The sequence below is a fragment of the Bufo bufo genome, chromosome 5 (genome assembly GCF_905171765.1).
Source record: "Bufo bufo chromosome 5, aBufBuf1.1, whole genome shotgun sequence".
NCBI lineage: Eukaryota > Metazoa > Chordata > Amphibia > Anura > Bufonidae > Bufo > Bufo bufo.
Window position 1 is genome coordinate 172568989 of NC_053393.1, and position 22906 is coordinate 172591894.

At 40.0% G+C, this 22906-nt stretch overlaps 1 protein-coding gene across 1 annotated transcript in view; it reads left to right on the plus strand.

Annotated features, from left to right (window-relative positions):
* PTPRM (protein tyrosine phosphatase receptor type M) overlaps positions 1–22906 on the plus strand; it is an 855321-nt gene that overhangs the window by 552079 nt on the left and 280336 nt on the right. Inside the window, 3 exon segments of the mRNA XM_040434446.1 lie at positions 4904–4978; positions 22284–22370; positions 22373–22415. Coding sequence (XP_040290380.1) covers positions 4904–4978; positions 22284–22370; positions 22373–22415 — 205 coding nt within the window.

Sequence of the window (22906 nt, forward strand, 5' to 3'; positions counted from 1 at the left end):
TGACAACATGCAAATTTACCTCTCTGGTCCAGATATCACCGCCATACTATCCAGAATTCTATAGCCTTCTTTCTAAAACTTAACATGGATAACACAGAATTTAGCATCTTTCCTCCATCTCACTCAGCTTCCACCAAAAGACCTATCTATCATGATCAATGGCTGCACATTTTGCCCGGTCAACCAAGTCTGCTTCCTTGGAGTAACTTTTGATTCTGCCCTGTTTTTCAAACTGCACATCCAAGCCCTTTCCACCACCTGCTGCCTCCAACTCACAAATATTTCTCGCATCCGCACATTCATCACCCAGGAGTCTGCCAAAATGCTTGTACATGCCCTCATCATCTCCCGCCTAGATTACTGTAATATCCTTCTATGTGGCCTTTCATCTAGCAGCCTTGCACCCCTCCAATCTATCCTCAACTCTTTTGCCCGACTAATCCACCTCTCCCCCATTACTTCTCTGCCTCTCCCCTATGTGATCCCTTCACTGGCTCCCCATTACACAACAAAATGTTTAAAATACTAACAAATACATATAAAACCATTGACAACCTGTCCCCTCTGTACATCTCTGAGCTACTTTCCCGATACATCCTCACAATCTCTGATCCTCACAAGACCTCATTTTCTACTCATATCACTTCTTCCCACAATCGCTTCCAAGATTTCTCCCATGCATCACCTAGACTCTGGAACTCTCTACCCCAACATATCAGATTGTTACCTTCAGTGGACACTTTCAAAAGAAACCTGAAAACCCACCTCTTCAGACAAGCCTACAACCTACAGTGACCCTGCTGCTGCTTTTTCCCTATGACCAGCTTTACCCTCACCCACTGTGTCCTCCCATACCTTGTAGATTGTAAGCCCTCACGAGCAGTGTCCTCTCTACTTCTGTAACTTGTTTTGTTCATGCTTATTACATTTCTTTGTATTATGTACAGTACAGACCAAAAGTTTGGACACACCTTCTCATTCAAAGAGTTTTCTTTATTTTCATGACTATGAAGGCATCAAAACTATGAATTAACACATGTGGAATTATATACATAACAAACAAGTGTGAAACAACTGAAAATATGTCATATTCTAGGTTCTTCAAAGTAGCCACCTTTTGCTTTGATTACTGCTTTGCACACTCTTGGCACTCTCTTGATGAGCTTCAAGAGGTAGTCCCCTGAAATGGTTTTCACTTCACAGGTGTGCCCTGTCAGGTTTAATAAGTGGGATTTCTTGCCTTATAAATGGAGTTGGAACCATCAGTTGCGTTGAGGAGAAGTCAGGTGGATACACAGCTGATAGTCCTACTGAATAGACTGTTAGAATTTGTTTTATGGCAAGAAAAAAGCAGCCAAGTAAAGAAAAACGAGTGGCCATCATTACTTTAAGAAATGAAGGTCAGTCAGTCAGCCGAAAAATTGGGAAAACTTTGAAAGTAAGGGCTATTTGACCATGAAGGAGAGTGATGACCTGGCCTCCACAGTCACCGGACCTGAACCCAATCGAGATGGTTTGGGGTGAGCTGGACCGCAGAGTGAAGGCAAAAGGGTCAACACGTGCTAAGCATCTCTGGGAACTCCTTCAAGACTGTTGGAAGACCATTTCAGGGGACTACCTCTTGAAGCTCATCAAGAGAATGCCAAGAGTGTGCAAAGCAGTAATCAAAGCAAAAGGTGGCTACTTTGAAGAACCTAGAATATGACATATTTTCAGTTGTTTCACACTTGTTTGTTATGTATATAATTCCACATGTGTTAGTTCATAGTTTTGATGCCTTCAGTGTGAATCTACAATTGTCATAGTCATTAAAATAAAGAAAACTCTTTGAATGAGAAGGTGTGTCCAAACCTTTGGTCTGTACTGTATGTATACCCCTTTTTATATGTACAGCGCAGTGGAATGAATGGTGCTTTAATAATAAATAATAATACTGTCAGGGGCACTATTTTCTGGGTGCAATTATTTTTGAAAGCACTGTATGGCAATAATTATAGAAGGGGACTCTATCTGTGTGGTACTGGTATTTTCAAGTGGGCTATCTTTTTCTTCTGTATAGTAAGAACAGTATTGCAGGTGGCAGGATGGGGTGTTCAGAAATTTGGGATGATGATGGAAATGTAGGAACCCAAGAAGTCTTTGTGACAAACTTTGCAAAGACAAAATAATGAATCATGGTGGTCTAAATGGATAAGATGAGGAGATGTCACTGGATGTAGTGCTGTATTCTCCTGTATGTTTGATAGAGTGGATTGTAATTTAAAAAGTAATTTGATGTCTGATATTTTGACAGGAAGATTAGTGCTGCATGCTATGGTATTCTTTCTGTCAAATCTGAAGGAACTGACAGAAGCTTAGAGCAGCGTCGTGCGAATAGCCTTTTTTGTCAACATTTATCACTGTTCACTTCTTTGGGGGTACTCAGTTTGAACTTTTTGTCACTAGGGGGGTACATAGAGGGAAATAGTTGAGAACCACTGATCTAGAATATTTGAAACAATCTCACCAAATGTAATTCCCAAATATGATGTTAACCGAGTCCACCTTATCCAAATTGTTTATTTAAAGAGTGTTAGCTGTCTGACATGTCTAATTTAAAAAGTAACCGTATTCCCCCTTAATATAACAATGCTGGAGCTTCTTTTGTTAGAACTTTGTGCTGATTCCCTGTTATTTTTTACCGGTGGGGGAGTATTTACTAAACAGACATGTCAGGAGAGGTGACGGTCCTTTGTACAAATCTTTTCATGTTTACAACAGTAAAAAAATATTATGTGTGAAAATTTCTAATTCTTAATTCAAAACATTTTTGCATGCTATGGAGTAGCCTTCTCAGTCCTAACAATACCAACATTTTAGTCCAACTGTTTTCTCTATATCATAAATGAACATATGCTGAATGCACACTAATTTACAATATTATATGAGTGAGGTCACTAAATGGATCTGAGAAAGGAAAAATATAGTAATATGCAAAATGAAATATCAATTCCCCCAGGAAACATTATTTACAGATAACTACAGTCATTCTCCTTCTGTAGAAGTACCTGCTTTTAGTAGAGGCAGATGTTTTGTGGAACACAGTAATTTGTTCTCATTGCTGTGCCATAGTTTGATATAGAGTAATTTCTTCTACACAGTGTGGGAGACGTCAGAGTACAAGGCCACAAAACAGCAAACAATGTAAAGCAATATAAATCCTAAGAAATAAAATAGTATAACACACAGCAAAATAGATAGAATATAGAGTTATAGGTAGGGCTGAGTGATTATTCGAATGAATTTAGTAAATTCTTCTTTGAGGCCCCTGACGATTCTGTTTTTTTACAGAATCGTCAAATCTCCCTGTGACGCAGCCAGGGAGAAGTAGACGCCCCCTGAGAAACATTGCTGTCTACTCCTCCCTGTTCTGATGGTATGGATTAGCATACAGGGCGAGAAACCAGAACAGGGGGCACAGTGGGGGGAACGGAGCAGTCCATCGGAAAAAAAATAAGCCATATCATATCTCAATATGCCCTACACTGCCTGGTACTTAGATTGTAATTTCTGGACCGGTGGAAGGTCCTCTTTAGGTTCACACTTACTGTCTGAAATCTGTTGCCCTGATCCTTTCAATCAGGACAACGGATTTCACATTTAATGCTGTCCGTCGGCATCAGATGATATGCGTTGCCATCAGTTAGATGTGTAATCAGTTTTTTTTTTCTGTGGACAAAAAGCGCCAGTCTTGCAGGACTTTTGGTCTGTGATAAAAATTTAAAAAAATGCATTACACACTAACTGATGGCAAGGGATGCCATGCCATCTGATGGTGACAGAAGGCATTAAATGTGAAATTTGTTGTCCTGATCCAAATGGTTCAGGGAAACGTATTTCACACAGGAGGTTTAAACTTATGCTACTTTCACACTGCCGTTTTGGTTTCCTTTTGTGAGATCTGTTTCAGGGCTCTCACAAGCGGTCCAAAACAGATCAGTTTTGCCCTAAAGCATTCTGAATGGATAAGGATCCGCTCACAATACATCAGTTTGGCTCCGTTCCGCCTCCATTCCGCTTTGGAGGCAGACACCAAAACGCTGAGCCAAACGGATCCGTCCTGATACAAAATCTAAGTCAATGGGGACAGATCCGTTTTCACTGACACAATCTGTCACAATAGAAAACTGATTTGTTCCCCATTGACTTTCATTGGTGTTCAAGACGGATGCATGCGGTTGTATTATCGGTGCGGATCCGCACCAAACGGCAGTGTGAAAGTAGCCTTAGCCTTAAAGGGGTTTCCACCTTTTAGAAGTTGATGGCCTGTCCTTAGTATTAGTACCTTGGTATTTATTTTCAGTTTAATTAACAAAAATAAGAAAATTGAGATTGAAATAGAAAATCGTCCATAGGGTTGAAAAAAATCTAGATTTTATTTTTTCTTGGCAAAATCGCCCAGGCCCAGTTATAGATATGTGATTTGCCTCACATGCTCAACACATTGCAGTGCATGCAGTTGTTTTTGCAATACTACATTGGCTTCTACAGTATGTGTTTGTGCTTTATTGCTTTTTTTTGAGTTTGTTAGCCACAAAGTATTAAGATTGTTGAATATTAAAATTGTTTCTTCCCACTGTAGAAATAAGGGGAGGCATAGCCTATGTATGCACCTACACTAAAATGCATGTTTTCATTATTCACAGTTTCTAACCAGAGAATTACTGAATCATTTCCACAGTGAACTTTTTTCTTTTACTCTCCTCCATGCTGTTTTATTCTCTCAGCCAGAAAATGTGGTGTTTTGGTAGTATAATGTTCCAGAGTTGGTGAAACATTTACAGTATTCTTGTCGGCCTTGCTTCAGTCTGGCTTTTCTTCTCCTCCTCATGCATGCTGACCTGGAATTCTTCCTTTGCCTTAGCTGCGATAATCGTGACTCAGCTTACAACACCATACATTCGCATCGCCCCTGCTGCAGGCGACGACCAACTAACAGGTCAGACATTGAAGTACACACAACTCATTTTTCATTTCTTCTGCCTCTTATCATCTTCATTACCATGATCATTCTACAGTCTTCTACTCTTTTGTTCATGTGTGACTGTTAATTTGCTTTTTTTTGTCTGTTTTTAGCTTTGCAATAGTAAGAAATGTACTATTACCAATTCATTTCATGTATGTGTCATTAATGCAATGTTTCTCACTGCATGCAATTATGATGTGTGTATTGTGTGAGATGTTCTTCTTCTAAAGCTTCTCATGATCTGATATTTTATATCTGTTTACACATATGGAAAACCAAGGATATCTTAAATCAGTGTACCAGCCAGAGTTTTCTGGATCTTTGGGGTTCCTTGGAATCCAGTCAAGGGCTCCCCAGGAGACTGCAGCAGGAAGACCTGTCCCTTTAACAATAGAGATGACATCTAAGAATTATAATATGCATGATTGTCAACAAATGTCTTTCATCTAGAAATGGGAGCAGGGAGTGCCAGGGTAGTTCCCCAATGGAAATAAAGTTGAAAGTAACTGTCATGAGAAGTGCATGGTCATATAAATTGTTTACAAGTTGAAGGTTTTTTATAAGATCATACAGAAATTTTTGGCCCTATAAGACGCACCGGCCCATAAGACGGTTGTTTTTGAGGAGGAAGATAAGAGAAAAAAAATATTTTGAACCAAAAGGTGTGCTTTTGGTGGGTTTTAAACTAATGGTGATCTGTGGATAACACTTATGGAGGGGATTTGTGGAGGATGCACTGTTATGGGGATCTGTGGATGACACTGTTATGGGGGGATCTGTGGATGACACTGTTATGGGGGGATCTGTGGATGACACTGCTATGGGGGGGATCCTTGGATGACACATATATAGCATCTTATGCTATATATGTGTCATCCACAGATCCCCCTATAACAGTGTCCCTGTGTAAATAGTGAATGACCCCCAATAGAGGGGGTGGGGGCCAGCAACTGGTGTTGGAATGGCAGTGGGGCCCGGTGCAGTCACTGTATTCTATTACACCGGGCCCTGCTCACTGTAGTATTCATATGTAACGTGTAGGCATGGGAGCTTTGTTAAACTATAGAAATCCTCTGCAGCAGTAGCAAAATCCACGTAGTACTCACTTGAAACTCCTGTAGCAGGCAGGCCGGGTGGCAGTGTAACATCACTCACTACGTCACGTGCCTGCTCCTCCCACTTTATGGATGAAGCAGGCGGAGCAGGCGCGTGACGTAATAAGTGACGTTATGCTGCCGCACGGCCCGCCTACTACGGGAGTTTCAAGTGAGTACTATGTGGATTTCGCTACTGCTGCAGAGGATATCTATAGTTTAACATAACTCCCATATCTACATATGAATACTACAATGAGCGGGGCCCGGTGTAATAGAATACAGTGACTGCACCGGGCCCCGCTGCCATTCCAATATCAGTTGCCAGACCCTCCTCCCTCCCCGCTTATACATCGCGGCCGGCACTGTATCAGTGTTAAATGGCAGCATTCGCCTCATAAGACGCACTGCCATCTTCCCCTCACTTTTGGGGGGGGGGGTGCGTCTTATTAGGCGAAAAATACGGTATGTGGGCTGATACTTGTTCATAAAAAGCAGCATTCGATTATAAAACAAGTTGATTGGTGTTCATTTAGTCATTTTACAGGCCGATGGAAACTCCATGGGCAATGAATGATCATTACTAAGTTTATCCTCTATACACCTAAAATTATGTCAGCAGCATATCCCCCATTTACACTTGGAAATGCATGGTGGATCGGTGAGCATTCTATGCTCACATAAAAGATCCGATCAGCCAACTAACAAGCAAGTTTGTCTGCAGATCGATGGAATGTTTAGACAGACCAGTGATGGGCAATACTCATGTTTCTATGCATGTGTGTTCCCCATACTATACTGAAAGAAGAGGTCTTGACTCCTCAGTTCATTGTTAAGCTTCCAAATCCATTATTTGCCCACATCATTTTTGTATCCATTTTATATTTATTTAGTTTCTGGACAGGAGGATTGAAGAGTAAAGGACATGGACTGATAGTTCATTGCCATTACTTTAGGTACTGTGACATAATAAAGAAATGGATATCCTTATTGGAAAAAGAGGACTTTCACCTGTCTCTAATTCACTAGCTGAGTGAACCATTAGTATACACTAAATTGATATATTTCAACAGAGATCATTGGTGAATGTTAGTTTCTACAACTTATCACTAGAGAACAACAATATAGTAGATATAGGATGCATGAGGTGTAGCTATTTAATATGATGTTCAGACTGCCGGTCTACAATATGAGCCTCAGGAACAGTCATTAATATGGTTTCCTCAATAATCAAAACAAATTATGTATTTTTCACATGCTTGAGTATTGTGGGTATCTAGCAAAGGATTGACTGTCCTAATAAGTGTTGGAAGAAATGATAGGCTACATTCACACGAGCTTTTTGGTTTTCCGGTATTGAGATCCGTCATAGGGGGACGGATCCGTTTTCTCTGACACAATCTGACAATCTGATCCAAATAGAAAAGGATCCGTCTTCCATTGACTTTCAGTGGAGTTCAACGTCTTGGCAATGTTAAAGATAATACAACGGATCCATTCATAATGGATGTAGATGGTTGTATTACACTGCGCTACAATGATTTGTTACTGAGAGAAAAAACTTGATTTATACTAAAATGAGCGCGCTGATTCCAAATATGAACCTGAATTTGCCTGACTCGTCTAGATTTTTATACATGCAAAGCCTATTCAGTTATAATATTTAATGCATTATATTGGAAATATTCCAATGGACATGTCCAGGCCTGTCCGGACGCACTTAGGCTGATGTCAGCAGTAAGTATATAAGGCAAGCTGGACAGATTTTGATAAAGTGATCTGTTATAGTGCTATCAGTTTTGAAATTAAGATGGATAAACTCAAATGTCTTAACGATCCAGGCAATTTCTGCTACATATGTGGCAAATACAGTACTTATGAACCGCGCAAGAATCTGACAAAGCGAGTGCTTCTTGCTTATATAAAGTATTACTTTGACTGTAAAATTGGAGATCAAGATAAAAGTGGGCACCTCATGTTTGTTGCACTGTGTGTACTCTGGGCTAACGCAGTGGTTGAATGGTAAAAGAAAGGAGTTGCTTTTGCAGTGCCTATGGTTTGGCGTGAGCAGAAAAATCACCATTCAGACTGTTACTTTTTGCATGACTAATATCGCCGGATATTCAAAGAGAAAAAAATCGCAAATTGTGTATCCTGACTGTGAGTCTGTCTTAAACCCAGTACCAAACGATCTAAAGAATCAACGGCAATTGAAACAGACGGTTCTGATCCTGATGAGAAGAATATGTTGATTTTTACAATGTATTTCTGGATCAGAACACTGGAGGGTCAGCCGCACTTGCTGAGCCAATCAGATTTAGATGACTTGGTAAGAGATCTAAGAAAGTAGAGGACTGGCACTCGCAAGTTACTGGTGGGTTGAACTTTATTGGTCACTTTTCACACGTCAGTGATGCGTTTCGGCACCAATAGTGCCTTCTTAACTGTGAACAAGTGGCACTATAGGTGCCAAAACGTGTCACTGACTGATGTTTGAAAAGTGACCAATAAAGTTCAACCCACCAGCAACTTGCGAGTGCCAGTCCTCTACTTTCTTCAGTTACTGGGAAATCTGACCCTTTGACCGAGCACCCTGATTCCCTTATACACCGTGCCGACCGATTTGGATGACACATACCTCTGGTAAGAGATCTGTCCTTATCTAAGAAAAGTCAGAAAGCTAGCTTATAGACTTCAGGAACGAATTTGCTACAAACGAGGCACCAACAACTTCCACACTTACTATGGAATGGAAAGCGATTTGTCGTTCTGTACTGATGTAAATAGTCCTTATTATGGAGTTAGATGGTACACATGTTCCCGATAAATGGAGGGCTATTATCAGACACTAGCAAAAACAGTTTGAAAGCTGTCATGTTGCACAATGGTAACGAAAAACTCATCTGTTCCATTGGCTCATGCGGTGGAATGAAAGTGACCCCATGATTCTATGGAGTTAATTTTGAGAATGATCAAATACTCAGAACATAAATGGAAATTTGTGCTGACCTGAAAGTGGTAGCACTGCTGCTTGGACTCAGTTAGGGTACACAAAGCATATGTGTTTCTTGTGCCTATGGAACAGTCGTGATGAGAAATCAATCATTACAAAATGAGACAGTGGCCTTTCAGAGGTCGAGCCACACAGGTTGGTCAGTACAATGTACAACACAAATCACTGGTCGATCCACTTCAAGTTTATCTTCACCACATTCACATTAACTTGGTTTAATGAAAAAATTTTTGTAATTGCACTTGATCGTGATGGAAATGGTTTCCAGTATTTGAAGAGAAGTTTAGCACACTGAAAACTGATGCTAAAATAAAGCCGGAATTTTTATGGCCCCGAAATCAACAAACTAATGTATGATGGAACATTCAGAACAAAACCAACTCAACCCTTTGGAACTTGCAGGGATGCGTTCGTGCTAGTAGTGCAGAACTTCCTTGGGAACAGACGAGCTGCAAACATGGTGAATTAGTAGACAACATGCTTACAGCATATGAACAACTTGGCTGCTGAATTGAAAGTGCATTTCTTACATTCCCATCTTGACTTTTTTTGACCCAATTTGGGACATGTAAGTGACGAACATGAAGAGCGGTTCTATAAAGATATTTATACAATGGAGAACAGGTATCAAGGCCCTCGGAATCCCAACATGATGGGACTACTGGGTTTTTTTGCAACTGGAAATATACCCGTTCACAAATGCAAAAGCAGGTGCCTGAAGCACTTTTAACAGTACTAAGCCTTGCTCAAGTAAGACTTTCTAAACTGAAAAACAAACTAAAATTTTGTTATTGCATTACATTTTCATACACTGTTTACTATGCAAACTTTGATGTAGATCAGGTAATTGTTGGAGTAAAACTCGTTCTGTTCAAAATTATTTAATGCTTTCCAAGTGCTTAATTCATTTAGGCATACTTATGCATAGCAAAATTTCATGACGTGTTACAACAATTCTTTCTTCGGATTTGTAATCCGCACACTCGATTTAGTATAGGACAAATTGTTTCTGCCCAGTAGCAGACGTAAAGTTTTTTTTTTTTTTTATTGCGTGGTGTTATCAGTAATGGAAGCGTTTTTGCTGAACCCTGCTGGATCCAGAAAAAACGCTAGTGTGAAAGTATCCTAACGAGGGCATTTTCTATTGAAAATAATATCCTGGTATATGCCAACAGCTAATGAAAACAATGAAGGCATAAGGCATAGAGCAGCAAATCAAAAGTCGACCCAAATTTTTCAAATTATTTTGATTTGTTAGATTCTACATTTCTTTAGATGAGAGGCAGAATTTTTTTTCTGGCATTTAAAGCACTTTTGATTTGGGTAGGATCGATTCATACCTGAATCAAATTTCTAGGCCGTTTCCAACTATTTAGACTCAAATTAAATGTAAAGAAATTCACTCATCCTTAATAGTATATACAGTTGTATTTGTATCTACCTGGTGGTCGGTCCAGTTATTCTGGGTAAATGACTGTATACACTGGGTCATTTAGTGAGTCTTTTAATAGCAGTTACCACTCTGAGACCATAGGAACCATAACAGGTATGACTGATAACATAAAGTTGAATTAATATATGGTTATGGTTAAATCTATATATTCATTTCTCTGCCAGATCTTCAAAATGTATGCAGCATACTGCAAGATATATAGATAGATAGTACATACATATAACTTAATTAGGTATGGTTATAAATTAAATGCTATATTGTATGAACACACTGTAGACAATTAAAGATACAGAAACAAAGAAAAATTATGGATGCAAATTGCATTAACCTTTTAAAGGAAACATTAGCATTACCATTCATTATAATTGTTCCAATTTATCAATCTGATGGCCATTGTTCGGGATCCACATTTGTGTGCCAATGAAGATAATTAAACTTCTCTCATATAAAAAATTGCTTGGTTTTAGTAATGTTTTCCCTGCATGTATAGTTTAAGTGATCTAATGTTGTATAGAAAGAAATTAGGGCAAAAGCTTTCAGAAAACCAGTTTGCTTCTCAAGCACATTTCTCTTGCCGACCACACAGGAAATAAATTGTCTCAGTGAAACTCATGTATTATCTGCCTTCTGCAGACAACATTTTTGGACAGTGACAAATCATTCATGAATGGATCACCATGCATTTCGTAACCATGATATGGAAAAACACCCAGACGTGCTTGCTTTTATGCACAATATTTTCTTAGAACAACTATTTACACCCGATTTAAAATCTGCTGAAATGGGAACAGCTGCTGCAAACCAATATTATTTCATTCATTGCAGTTACAAATGAAGGGGCATTGCTGCCGAGTTATAAAATTAGGCCTCTTTGCTTGTTTTCATGTGACCATTTTATGGGTTGACTGGTGAATAACTTGACGTTCCTAAGTTATCACTTCTGCTGGTCTGTAAAAGTGCTTAATTAATCTTGAAACACAAGGGCATACACTTCTCAGTGCAGTATATATCAGCATTATCAATAAAATGTTGTCACAGGTATGTGGAGGAAAGAAAAAAACTCATAAGGCATTAGACGATTGTAAAATTACTCAGTTACCAGGCTGTAGCCTGTAGCCTGTAGCAAGTCTTTAGGGCAGTACACAGAGGGCATAGCTCTCCCTACTGCAGAGTACCACGACCTCTGCGTGCTGCTATAAAGACTCCATCTGTATCATTGCATATATCCATTGCATATGGAGTCCGATGCAGCAGGGCATGATTTTTTGGGGGATTCAAATAGAATGAATCAGAATTATAAGGAGGTACTCTAGGTTAGATGCCCCATACACTGCTCTACACACTATTACAAGCCAGACCCAATACTGAAGAAACTTAAGGGGGAATTTATCATTTTTGGTGTATAAAAGTTTCAATACATTTGCAATCTGCATTTAATGCGTCCTCACCTAGTCTACGAAAAAGGGGCGTGGAGAGGGCCGAGTGAGGGCGTTGTGAGTATGGGACCATCGGCCCCTGGTAATTGATAATTATTTACACCAGAAAGTGGCGTTTATAATGACTGAAATTTATACTTCATCATAAGTTACATGCCTACTCCAGCAGCTCAGGTCCTAATTAGAGATGAGCACATTTTTTAATAGTTCGATTCGACTGATTCGACGAATTTTACAAAAAAATTCGCTTTTGTGACGAAATACTTCATCACAAACCGCATGTTTTTGTAAGTAGTGGGTGCAATGATAGGGAGCTGCGATAGCGCCGCCCCCCGTCATTGTACCCCTTAGATACCGCATTCATACATGATCGCAGCATCTGAGTGTAAAATATGTGTAAAATTAACATTGAACAAAATATAATCAAACTAACTTGCTTGAAGATCTGGTGCGAAATCTCGTTCGGCGCGCAAATGGAGGAGGTAAGTATGTTTTTTCTTTTTGTTTTTTTTCACTATTTCAGGTTAAATCGATTCGCTAGCATGAAGCACAAGGAAATTCGGCTTCGAGGTGAATCGAATTTATCCTGAAATTCGGATTGAATTCCACTTCGTGGGATTCGATTCGCTCATCTCTAGTCCTAATAAATCAGGGCCTTAGTGACTCTAAACATTTGCGTCCGTTTTATACCATAACAGCAAAGCCTAAGTCTAGTGCTACGCAACTTGTGCACATATCCCAGTAAAATCAAGTTTACTTCTTTAATTCGCATGGTTTTAATAGTTGCCATAGTCACATTTTACTTTCTTCTAATGCGGAATAAATGAAACCACGTCTCAACCTTATTGTAGCCCTGGCCTACACATTTTCATTAGTGCTATTTTTGTTTCTTTTGCATATACATATGCACAGTCTTACTTCATAATATCAAGAACTCTGTTCAGAAATTTAAAAGCATTTGCCTTTGTGGATTTTTTTGAGCTGAAAGAAAAATCTGCAATCATAAAACTCCTGAAAGTTCATTTTCGTGTTAGTATATTGCTTTATGGATGAAACTGCCGCAGCACAAAATGATAAACATTACATGCATAAAGGGGCAATAAGTCACAACTGACATTCCAGCACATCAAAGTGCATTGCATAGCACAGAAAATACTGTACAGGTATATTCTTTACTCAGAATTCAGCAATACGAGTGAGGATTATTACTTACTACCTGCAAAAGAAAATGTTTTAGGTAAATTAATAAAAATATGCTGACACAAGTAATAGGATATTCATACAGCCATTTTAATGGCAGATTGCATTTAGTGGTGCATTTGTTTGGATCAGATGGGTCACCCATCACCCACTAAACAATAAGGAAAATGGTGGTTGTTTTCTACAAAACATGATTTAGTCAGTGCTGTTACTGTTTAGAGGGTCTCCCTTAAAATGTGGGTTAAAGCTGAACATGGTCATTGCATCCATATGTACATGCAAAACATCTATTTCAAAACCGTTGAGCATTATTATGGAGTCCCCCATACCGCTTCACCTTTAGTGTTGTAACAGCCTACGCTATTCTTGGTAGGATTTCCATGAAGTTTCGAAACGTATTTGCAGTTACTGTAATTGAATTCCATTTATGTTCCACGGATCAAAAAGAGCAATGCTGATGTTACTGAGGTGTGTTCCATGAGGCTATTCAGAATCTCCTACACAAAGCTTTGGAAGCCATTTTGGTATGAATAGGATCTGTTGAAACAAAGCAATAGGAAATTTTAACCCTTTAATTCTCTGTAAGATACTATTGCATCACAGAATGCCAGTGCTATGAGCTATGTGCCGTGATACTATGTCATGGCAATGGCATGGGCTCAGGAACTTGGCTGCGCCATTACTAGCAGCTGCCAGCTGCATTATACAGCAGGCACCTGGCTCTCATGGGTGGGATCAGAGATAATTCCCATTCCAGTATTTTAACATGGCACAGTCAACCTCAGCATCTGAGTGATTAGACAAGCTCCTTTTGTCCAATTGGCACACCACAATTACAGTTGCAGGGTGCTTGGGCATAGCAGCCAGGTGGCTTCTGAAGCACCCCATGCCAAAAGAAAATCCTACCTGCAGGACTTTTATTAGACCACTGGCTGCCATAGCAACCCACGGGCACTCCTGGATCACGTTGTTAAGGGTACCGGTAGGACAGAGAGAGCCCCCTCGCTATGACTAACCACTTGGGTCAGCAAATGACTTTGGCATCCAAATAGTTAAGCAACTGGGATTTGAGTTTATCTTTGCTCCAGGGTGTTAAAGTGGGTTGTTCCCTGTATCATATAACCGGTTCTCGCAAATGATGACATAGGGACAGCTCCGGTACCCATGCCATCACTGTGGCATACTGTTACATCATATTAAAGGAATGACTTGCTTACAGTAATGTGATAGTATGTCACAGGGTAAGAAGGGGTTAAATATTATGCTTGTTTTGCACTTAATAAAGCTGACCCCAAAGTCCTGACGTGTGCAACATACAGTAGCGTTGCATACATCCCTAATTGTATATACTTTTTGAAGGATGCCTTTGCTATTAAGTACTGTAAAAAAAAAAGTTAAGTTAATGCTTATTGTTCAAACATATGGCACAGGCACACTCTTTTAGTTTACTTTTAGCCTATTGTAGACTGTGAATAAGCTTGGCGTATTGTTGGCATTATCATGTATATGAATGCACACCACAAATACAGTGTAAGCATAGCCTTCCATGGTATCAGCCATAACTGCTGCATCCCCATGCTACACAATGCATGCTAAAAAAAAATGCACTTTATAATGAAAAGTAGAGAAGAAAAACAAAGTTTTGCACAGTCATCAATTCTACTGTGTTTCACAGCATTTTGTTGAATAAGTAATCTATGGTTATGCCTTGTAAAAAAGGCATCATTTTCAGGCTTTCTGAAGTAAATTCCAATTTTCTGACCATCTTTCTTTTTAGTGACAACTTGCATGATGAATACTGTCAGACTTTGATTAAAAAATTGGAGGCCTTGGTGAAAATACTGCAAAGGAAAGGATTGGCTTTAGTGGATTGAACATTGCATCTCTTATATTTTTCATCCTAAATTTATTTAGAAAAGAGAGCGGTTATTCCATCAGACGTGTATTTGACGTTTCATCACATTATACAATAAACAGTGTAAACAGGACTTTAGAAATAAGGGAACTGGAGAAAACTAAGACAGTAGCTGCTGCAAGGCACTGGTTATCTCATTTAGGCAGATATTAAATGTGGGTGCCAGTGGTATGACACTCAGCTGCTTCCCACTTTGAGAATAAATTGCTTAGAAGGAGTCTTTTGACTACCAGATGTGACCTAGATTTTAATTTCCAAAGGCAAAAATAGGCTATTGTACTGAAAAACAATTGCTGGTGAAATACATGTTAAATGAGCTTATCACATATTTCCAGGTGTTTCAGCTAATATGTTTTAGAATTGCAGCTTCACTTATGCAAAATAATTAATGAAAAACATCCAGCAAATCACATAAAGGGAAAGGCTAGACACTTATTATATTGTTAATGTGGTGTTTTTATCAGTTACAAGATGTAATGAAATATATGAGATGATGTTAAGTTCGGGCTTGGCTGTATGTGACTTGCAGACCCAGGACACGTTGTGCTTCCTACGTCTGGTGCACTTCTTGCAGAAGAGATCAAGAACTCCAGTGGAATAAATCTGTGTTTGTCACAAGACCTTTGTGCTTGTATAATAAGGACAAAGACTGGAGGCAAACATGCATACATTTTTTTTTGTACCACTGCTGATGTTTTTGGCACAGGCTGGAATAACACTGATACACAGTCCTGGCACACAATGCCTTTAAGGGTAGATATGCAGCCTGCTAACATTTAGGTTAAGAATTCAAAATGTGTTTAAGAAAGCATATAGAGATGAGCAAATTTCCTAAAATGTGTTTTGGTCCGAATTGGCCGAATAGAAAGTGCTTTAATGCCTCACTCTTTTTCACTCTCTGTGGAAAAATTCTACCCAGACAAATCTGAAGAAATTTAGATTCTGCTGAATCGATTGGCTCATCTCTTAAAGCATATCCGATCTTTTGTTGGAATCAAATTCATTTAAGGGTTTGTCTCACAAGGACTGCAGATTAGGCAGGATTCTGGCTCTCCTTAAAGAGAGCAGCTGTGTATGGAGATTTGGTGGCAATGCTCCATGGAAAAATACTATGCAAAGAGTTATCTCCAGTGGAAAGAGAACCATCTTTCTGGCACCACCTTTTGGAAGTGGCTCCCTATGAGTCAAAGTCTTGACTTTTTAACAAGCCTTGGGACGTACCTCTTGGCATCTTGTAAGGACTGATGTCATAGAGGGCAGCCTTCCACTTGGAAGTCCTCCTCTATGAACCTGGATCAGAGAGATGCTCTGGAAGAACTTGATTGGCTGCCACATAATTTTCCTTACAGAAGATGTAGCAGGAAAAATTGAGAATTGGGCAGTCATGGGAGTTAGGGATCAGCCAGTTGCAGTGTTACATAGTAACATAGTACATAAGGCTGAAAAAAGACATTTGTCCATCCAGTTCGGCCTGTCATCCTGCAAGTTGATACAGAGGAAGGCAAAAAAAAAAACTGTGAGGTAGTAGCCAATTTTCCTCACTTTAGGGGAATAAAAAATTCCTTCCCGACTCCAATCAGGCAATCAGAATAACTCCCTGGATCAACGACCCCTCTCTAGTAGCTATAGCCTGTAATATTATTACACTCCAGAAATACATCCAGGCCCCTCTTGAACTCTTTTAGTGAACTCACCATCACCACCTCCTCAGGCAGAGAGTTCCATAGTCTCACTGCTCTTACCGTAAAGAACCATTTTCTATGTTTGTGTACAAACCTTCTTTCCTCCAAACGCAGAGGATGTCCCCTTGTCACAGTCCTGGGGATAAATAGATGATGGGAGAGATCTCTGTACTGCCCCCTGATATATTTATACATAGTAATTAGATCTCCCCTCAGTCGTCTTTTTTCTAACGTGAATAACCCTAATTTTGATAATCTTTCAGGGTACTGTAGTTGCCCCATTCCAGTTATTACTTTAGTTGCCCTCCTCTGGACCCTCTCCAGCTCTACTATGTCTGCCTTGTTCACTGGAGCCCAAAACTGTACACAGTACTCCATGCTTCCTACTTGGATAACTTTTAAAAAGCAATTGTCTTGGTTAAACAAGTGAATTAGACTTTTGAACATTATAAAATGCATCATGTAATACAAAGCTAAAAACCATCCTACCTAAAAACATGAAAGAGATGAGGCAAGAGTTAACCAATTATTAACAAATGTTACAAGTTACTTTTTTTATTCATGAAGTTACAAAAGGGGCAATAAAATGTTTCATAGAAAAAAAAAACTTTAAAACCCCCATTAATATCTCCTTCCTTAAACAACCCCCTTACTTCCTTTGTGCAATAGAGTGGGGTAAAGAAAAAATAAAAGAAATTACATCTAAGAAATTAGCCGATTTCTAATTATTCCAATATTTCACCCAGGGTTTCCACATCTGCTTGAATTAATTGAATTATTTAATCTAAGATGTTTTCCTGTTCGACAAGCATCATTCTATTAGCACAGCTTTCCATCAGTCAGTATTTAAGGAGATGACCACCATACAGTTATGGCTAAATGTAAAAAGTTTTGTGGCACTTATTTTGGAGCATTCTGCCTCAAAATCTGCTTAAAAAACACTTTAGCCTCCTATTCATTTCAATGGGACGCAACACTTTTACACTTCTAAAAAAGTAGCAGCATGCCCTATCTTGGGGCAGAATCAGCACAGAATCTTCTATTGAAATTAATGGGAAGCATTAAAAAAACCTTCATGTTCAAGTCCATGCTTTTTTGTGCTTTTTCCACACTTTTTGTTGTGCAGATCTGCATCAAAATCCTCAAGCTGAAAATTCAGCTTTGTATTGAAGTGAACACCTATCACCAAAAAATGTATAAAAAATGTTAAAAAGCAAACGACAAAACTTTTAAATTAATAAAATGCTGTTTTTCTTTTGTTGATTCAAAACTCAGTTCCCAAGTTATGAAACTTTTTATTAATATTCAAATTAGGTCTTAAGGTGCAATAAGAGTGTCTCCATTGCTCATGTTGGACCAAAGCTCTGCTCCTTTTGTGGCCAGCCCCTGCCTTGCCTCTGCCTGGCCTTATCAATCAAAGCAGCGTGGGAGTGGCTGGCCACAGAAAGGATGGGAGCTTGGGTGTAAAAAGAGTAACACTGATACTCTAATTGCACCAAAGGTCTACTTTGCATATTAAGAAAATTATCATAACTCGAAAACACAGCCTCAGATCAACAAAAACTGCATTTTAATCAGGTGAACCACAGCTCTATGTCTATAGCTGTGTATGCAAACAGTTTGATAGGGAGGTCACTGGTCACAGATTCTTTAATTATATGCAATACTCAGAGGAACACTTGAAGCAAAAACTTGAAGCCTGTGAGAAAGGTACATGATGTAAAAGGACCATGACCTAATTATTCAATAAAGATTTGATGAGACATATTAGATAATGTTGGTTTAGGCTTCTGCTCTGAAGGGTTTTAGGTTTATATAGTTTGTGTGTACCTTAGATTTATTTATGGACTCAGTTTGTAGGTTATGGATATGCTTAGGCACATTGGGTTCTGAGGTGATGGATTTGTCAGGGAGTAAGTCAGTTCTCACCTGGGTCCGTAAGTGCATACTCCTTGTATATTTTTACCATGTATTGGCTATGCAGTTCATTCATTGATGCTGTTTGATTGTTTTTCAGTGTCTATTCTCCCAATGTGGATAGTTACTGTACTTTATGTTGTATATAGTAATTTTGGTTACCTGAATAACCATGCGTACCATACCATATCTGTATTTTTTATGTATTATGTGTTTTTTAGGTAGTGATGGTCAGATAGTTTATTTCATATCAATAAATTTTTTGGACATTATATATTTTAAGTGTATAGTATACATCAGGGCTTGACAAATTTCCTTGGAATCTAGGAGCCAGCTAAAAAAGTTAGGAGCCAGGTGGAGCCGTGTCATAAAATCTATATTGCGATATAATTTTAAGCATGTGCGATATGCGATATATATCGCGATATATTGTTTTCTATATTTGGGGGGGTGTTTAAACTTTATTTATTTTTTACTTTTTATTTAATAACTATTAGCCTCCTTAAGGGCTAGAACCCTTGTCATATTCACCCTAGTAGAGCTCTATTAGGGTGAATAGGACTTTACACTCTCCCTGCTGTCCTGTGCTTTGTGCACACAACAGCAGGGAGCTGAACATGGCAGCCAGCCTATCATGTGCCCCCCAGCCTCTGATCAGCCCCCCCAGCCTCTGATCAGCACCTCCAGCCTCTGATCAGCCCCTCCAGCCTCTGATCAGCCCCTCCAGCCTCTGATCAGCCCCTCCAGCCTCTCCCTGTTATCAGCCCCCTCTGGTAACAAACCCACCCCCCCTCCCTCCCCAGTATTAATCATTGGTGGCAGTGGCCACAGGGTCCCCTTCCCCCCCAATCATTGGTGGCAGTGGGCAGTTCCGATCGGAGTCCCAGCAGTGTAATGCTGGGGCTCCGATCGGTTACCATGGCAGCCAGGACGCTACTGAAGTCCTGGCTGGGAAGGTATGTTAGTAAGCAGCATTATACTCACGTGTGCCGTGATCGCCGGGAGCTCCTTTTTCTCATAGGTCTGTGCGGCGCATTGCTAATGCTATAAGCATTAGCAATGCGCCGCACAGACAGAAGAAGGAGCGCCCGACGATCACGGCGCACGTGAGTATAATGCTGCTCACTAACATACCATCGCAGCCAGGACTTCAGTAGCGTGACTCCTGGCTGCCATGGTAACCGATCGGAGCCCCAGCATTACACTGCTGGGACTCCGATCGGAACTGCCCACTGCCACCAATGCAGATGAACATTCCCGGCCCCCGACCTTTGACAGGACGCTGTGATCCGCGCGATTACCCCTCAACTGAGGGGTTAATCGCGCGGATCACAGCGTGCAGTCATAGGGGCCGGGATATGGCCGGCACATTGGTATTCAGGCATTCATTGGTGGTGCAGTGGCCACAGTCCCTCCCCTCCTCCTCTGTTCTCATTGGTGGTCAGCGGCAGCCGCGCACAGTGGGGAGGGACTCTCTCCTCCGCTGTGCCGGCTCAGGAAACCATGGTGCGCGCTGAGAGCGCATCTTTGAAAACGGGCTGACAAATACCCAAGTGCCAGGACCAAATTCCTGGTCGCCATGGCGACCTGGCGCCTGGGATTTGTCGAGCCCTGGAATACATTATATGATGGGAAGCAATTTTGTTCATTAAATGGGTTATCCAAACCATATAATGCCCCCTCTAATGCCTGGGCCCCGCACACAGGTTGTACTTACCTTGCTCCCCAGCACCCACATCACTGATGTTTGCACAGCCGCCGTTGCAACTCTGCGTTGTTAGGAAGGCTTGTCCTTGTCACGGCCTGCTATTGGCGCCCCCCCCCCCCCCCACCAGATCTTTTGATCCGTGCAATGGGGAGATGCAGTGGCGGCCGTGCGGGCATCAGAAGCCACACAGGTTCCGGGGAGCGGAGTAAGTATAACCTGTGTGAGGGGCCTGGGGCATTAGAGGGGGCATTATAAGGTTTGGATAACCCCTGTAATATTTGAGAATTCCACTTTAAGAGTCATTTTATATCAGCAAAGTGTTTTTTCTTAATTGACTGCATTTTTATGAACTACATTTCTAATATGTAGGTGCATTTTTTAGATGCATTGATCTAATGGAGGTTAGATTCACAATTGGGTCTACTCAAAGCTATAAAAGACATTGGGTGAAGCAAAATAGCATTTCATATTATACAATGAGGTTATCTCACAAGAATACATATTTCTCTCTCAATGTGTAGTTAAATACTTTATTGTATAGTGTGTACAGATTATGTACAATATGCTGTATAGTCTCTGTAAGAAGTAATAAAATTGCATTGGGACTAAGATATTTTGTAGAGATGAGTGAATCCATTCTAACTATTCAACTCGTCCCATCAGAAGGGATTCTTCCCCTGCGGGGGGCCTTACCCCCAGGTGAAGAAGAGTCGGAGCAGTGTCACACCTATGCAGACGCTGCTTCAAAGTCAAAACAGCGCCTATGCCCTTGCTCTGCTATGTGGAGCAGTGGTTAAATGTCCAGCCCTGTCAGTCTAGTCCCCCTCAGATGAAGACCTGCCGATGAGACAAATCGATTAATTTGAATCGTTTCGCTCATCTCTAATTTTTAGCTCTAAGCTAAAGGCATCCTGTGGCCTTTCCATGGCTCATATTTTTACCCATAGCTCACTGTCTAAATTACCACAAGCATTTGTAATTTTAGATTGATAGGGTCAGCAGGCATTTTACTGGTTCAGCTGAGAAAAAGTACATAAAAGTGTAAATGAGCTCCTTGTTTCAGTGTTGTCAAAGTATATTATATGTTCACATGCAAAGTACATTACCAGGGTCCTTCTTATGAAACATAGTTTGTAAGGCTGAAAAAAAGACATTCGTCGATCCAGTTCAGCCTGCTATCCTGCAAGTTGATCAAGAGGAAGGCAAAAAATCCAGTGAGGTGGAAGCCAATTTTCCTCATTTTAGGGGTAAAAAGTTCTCCCTGACTCCAATTAGGCAATCAGAAAAAACTCCCTGGATCAATGACCCTTCTCCAGAAATCTAATAACTATACATCCAGACTCCTTTTAGTGAGTTTCCCATCACCACCTCCTCTTGCAGAGAGTATTCCCAACTATCAAAACTAAGGGTCATCCACCAAGCTATCCTGCATTTCGAATATGGAATAGTTTCTTTATTACTCATTCTGGTTGACCAGAGTTGGCTCTAATGTATACCCCAGAATTGTACAATATGCCCACATGACAGCTTTCAGGTACAGCAGTTACGCATGTTGAGCTAGTGGAGCAGACTAGAGGTGTACCTATTCATCATTGTCTTCAATTCCAAAATTAGTGTTTCTTAAAGGAGTTAGTGACAATCATTGATGACTGACCAATGCTGATTATAAATATTAATGCTCTCTATTTTTTATTTATTTAAATTTTTTAATTTAAAAAGTTGTATCATATGCTTTATCTCACTAACATGAGGAAATGAGGCTGTGTCATTCATGTATGCTTTATCTTTTCCACTGCATTATACTTGTCATCTATTCATTAAAAATGTCTTTGTTTCTTTTTAAATGCATGATCCGCTTAGGTTCTGCAACTCGTAAGCCAGATCCTGAACCTGAAAAACAGTCAGATCACACTGTGAAAATTGCAGGAGGCATTGCAGGAATTCTTCTCTTGTTATCATCTTCCTGGGCATTGTCCTGGTGATGAAGAAAAGGTGGGTGGCTGCTAATCTATTCATATGTTGTACACTATGTATTGATAAAAGAATGAAGCATAGACAAAAGTACTAAAAAAATGTGTCTCATGGCGAAAAGCTGCCCACTAGATTGTATTTTATATATAAATATATTGTTGAGTGTATTCAGATATGGAAAATAGCCGCCTCTCCTATCCACATCAAATTTTTACACTGTAAACAATGCCCTTATTGTTTGCTGAGACTTTGCTTTGTTGAATACCTTCAGAATATACAGAACATACTCTATTGAAGCACAGCTACTGTGAAGGAAAATAGAATAGAACAACAACAATAAAAAAACAAGCATACCTATAGCTATAGCTATCCTATGACCTACACTATAAGAAAATAATAACTGTATTTATCGGGGCTGTCTCAAGTGTTTGCAGTCCAATCATGTTCTGTCTTTAAGAGGTACGTGTTCACAAGTCCCAGGATTTTATTGTGAACAGCCCCCTCTTCCAGAG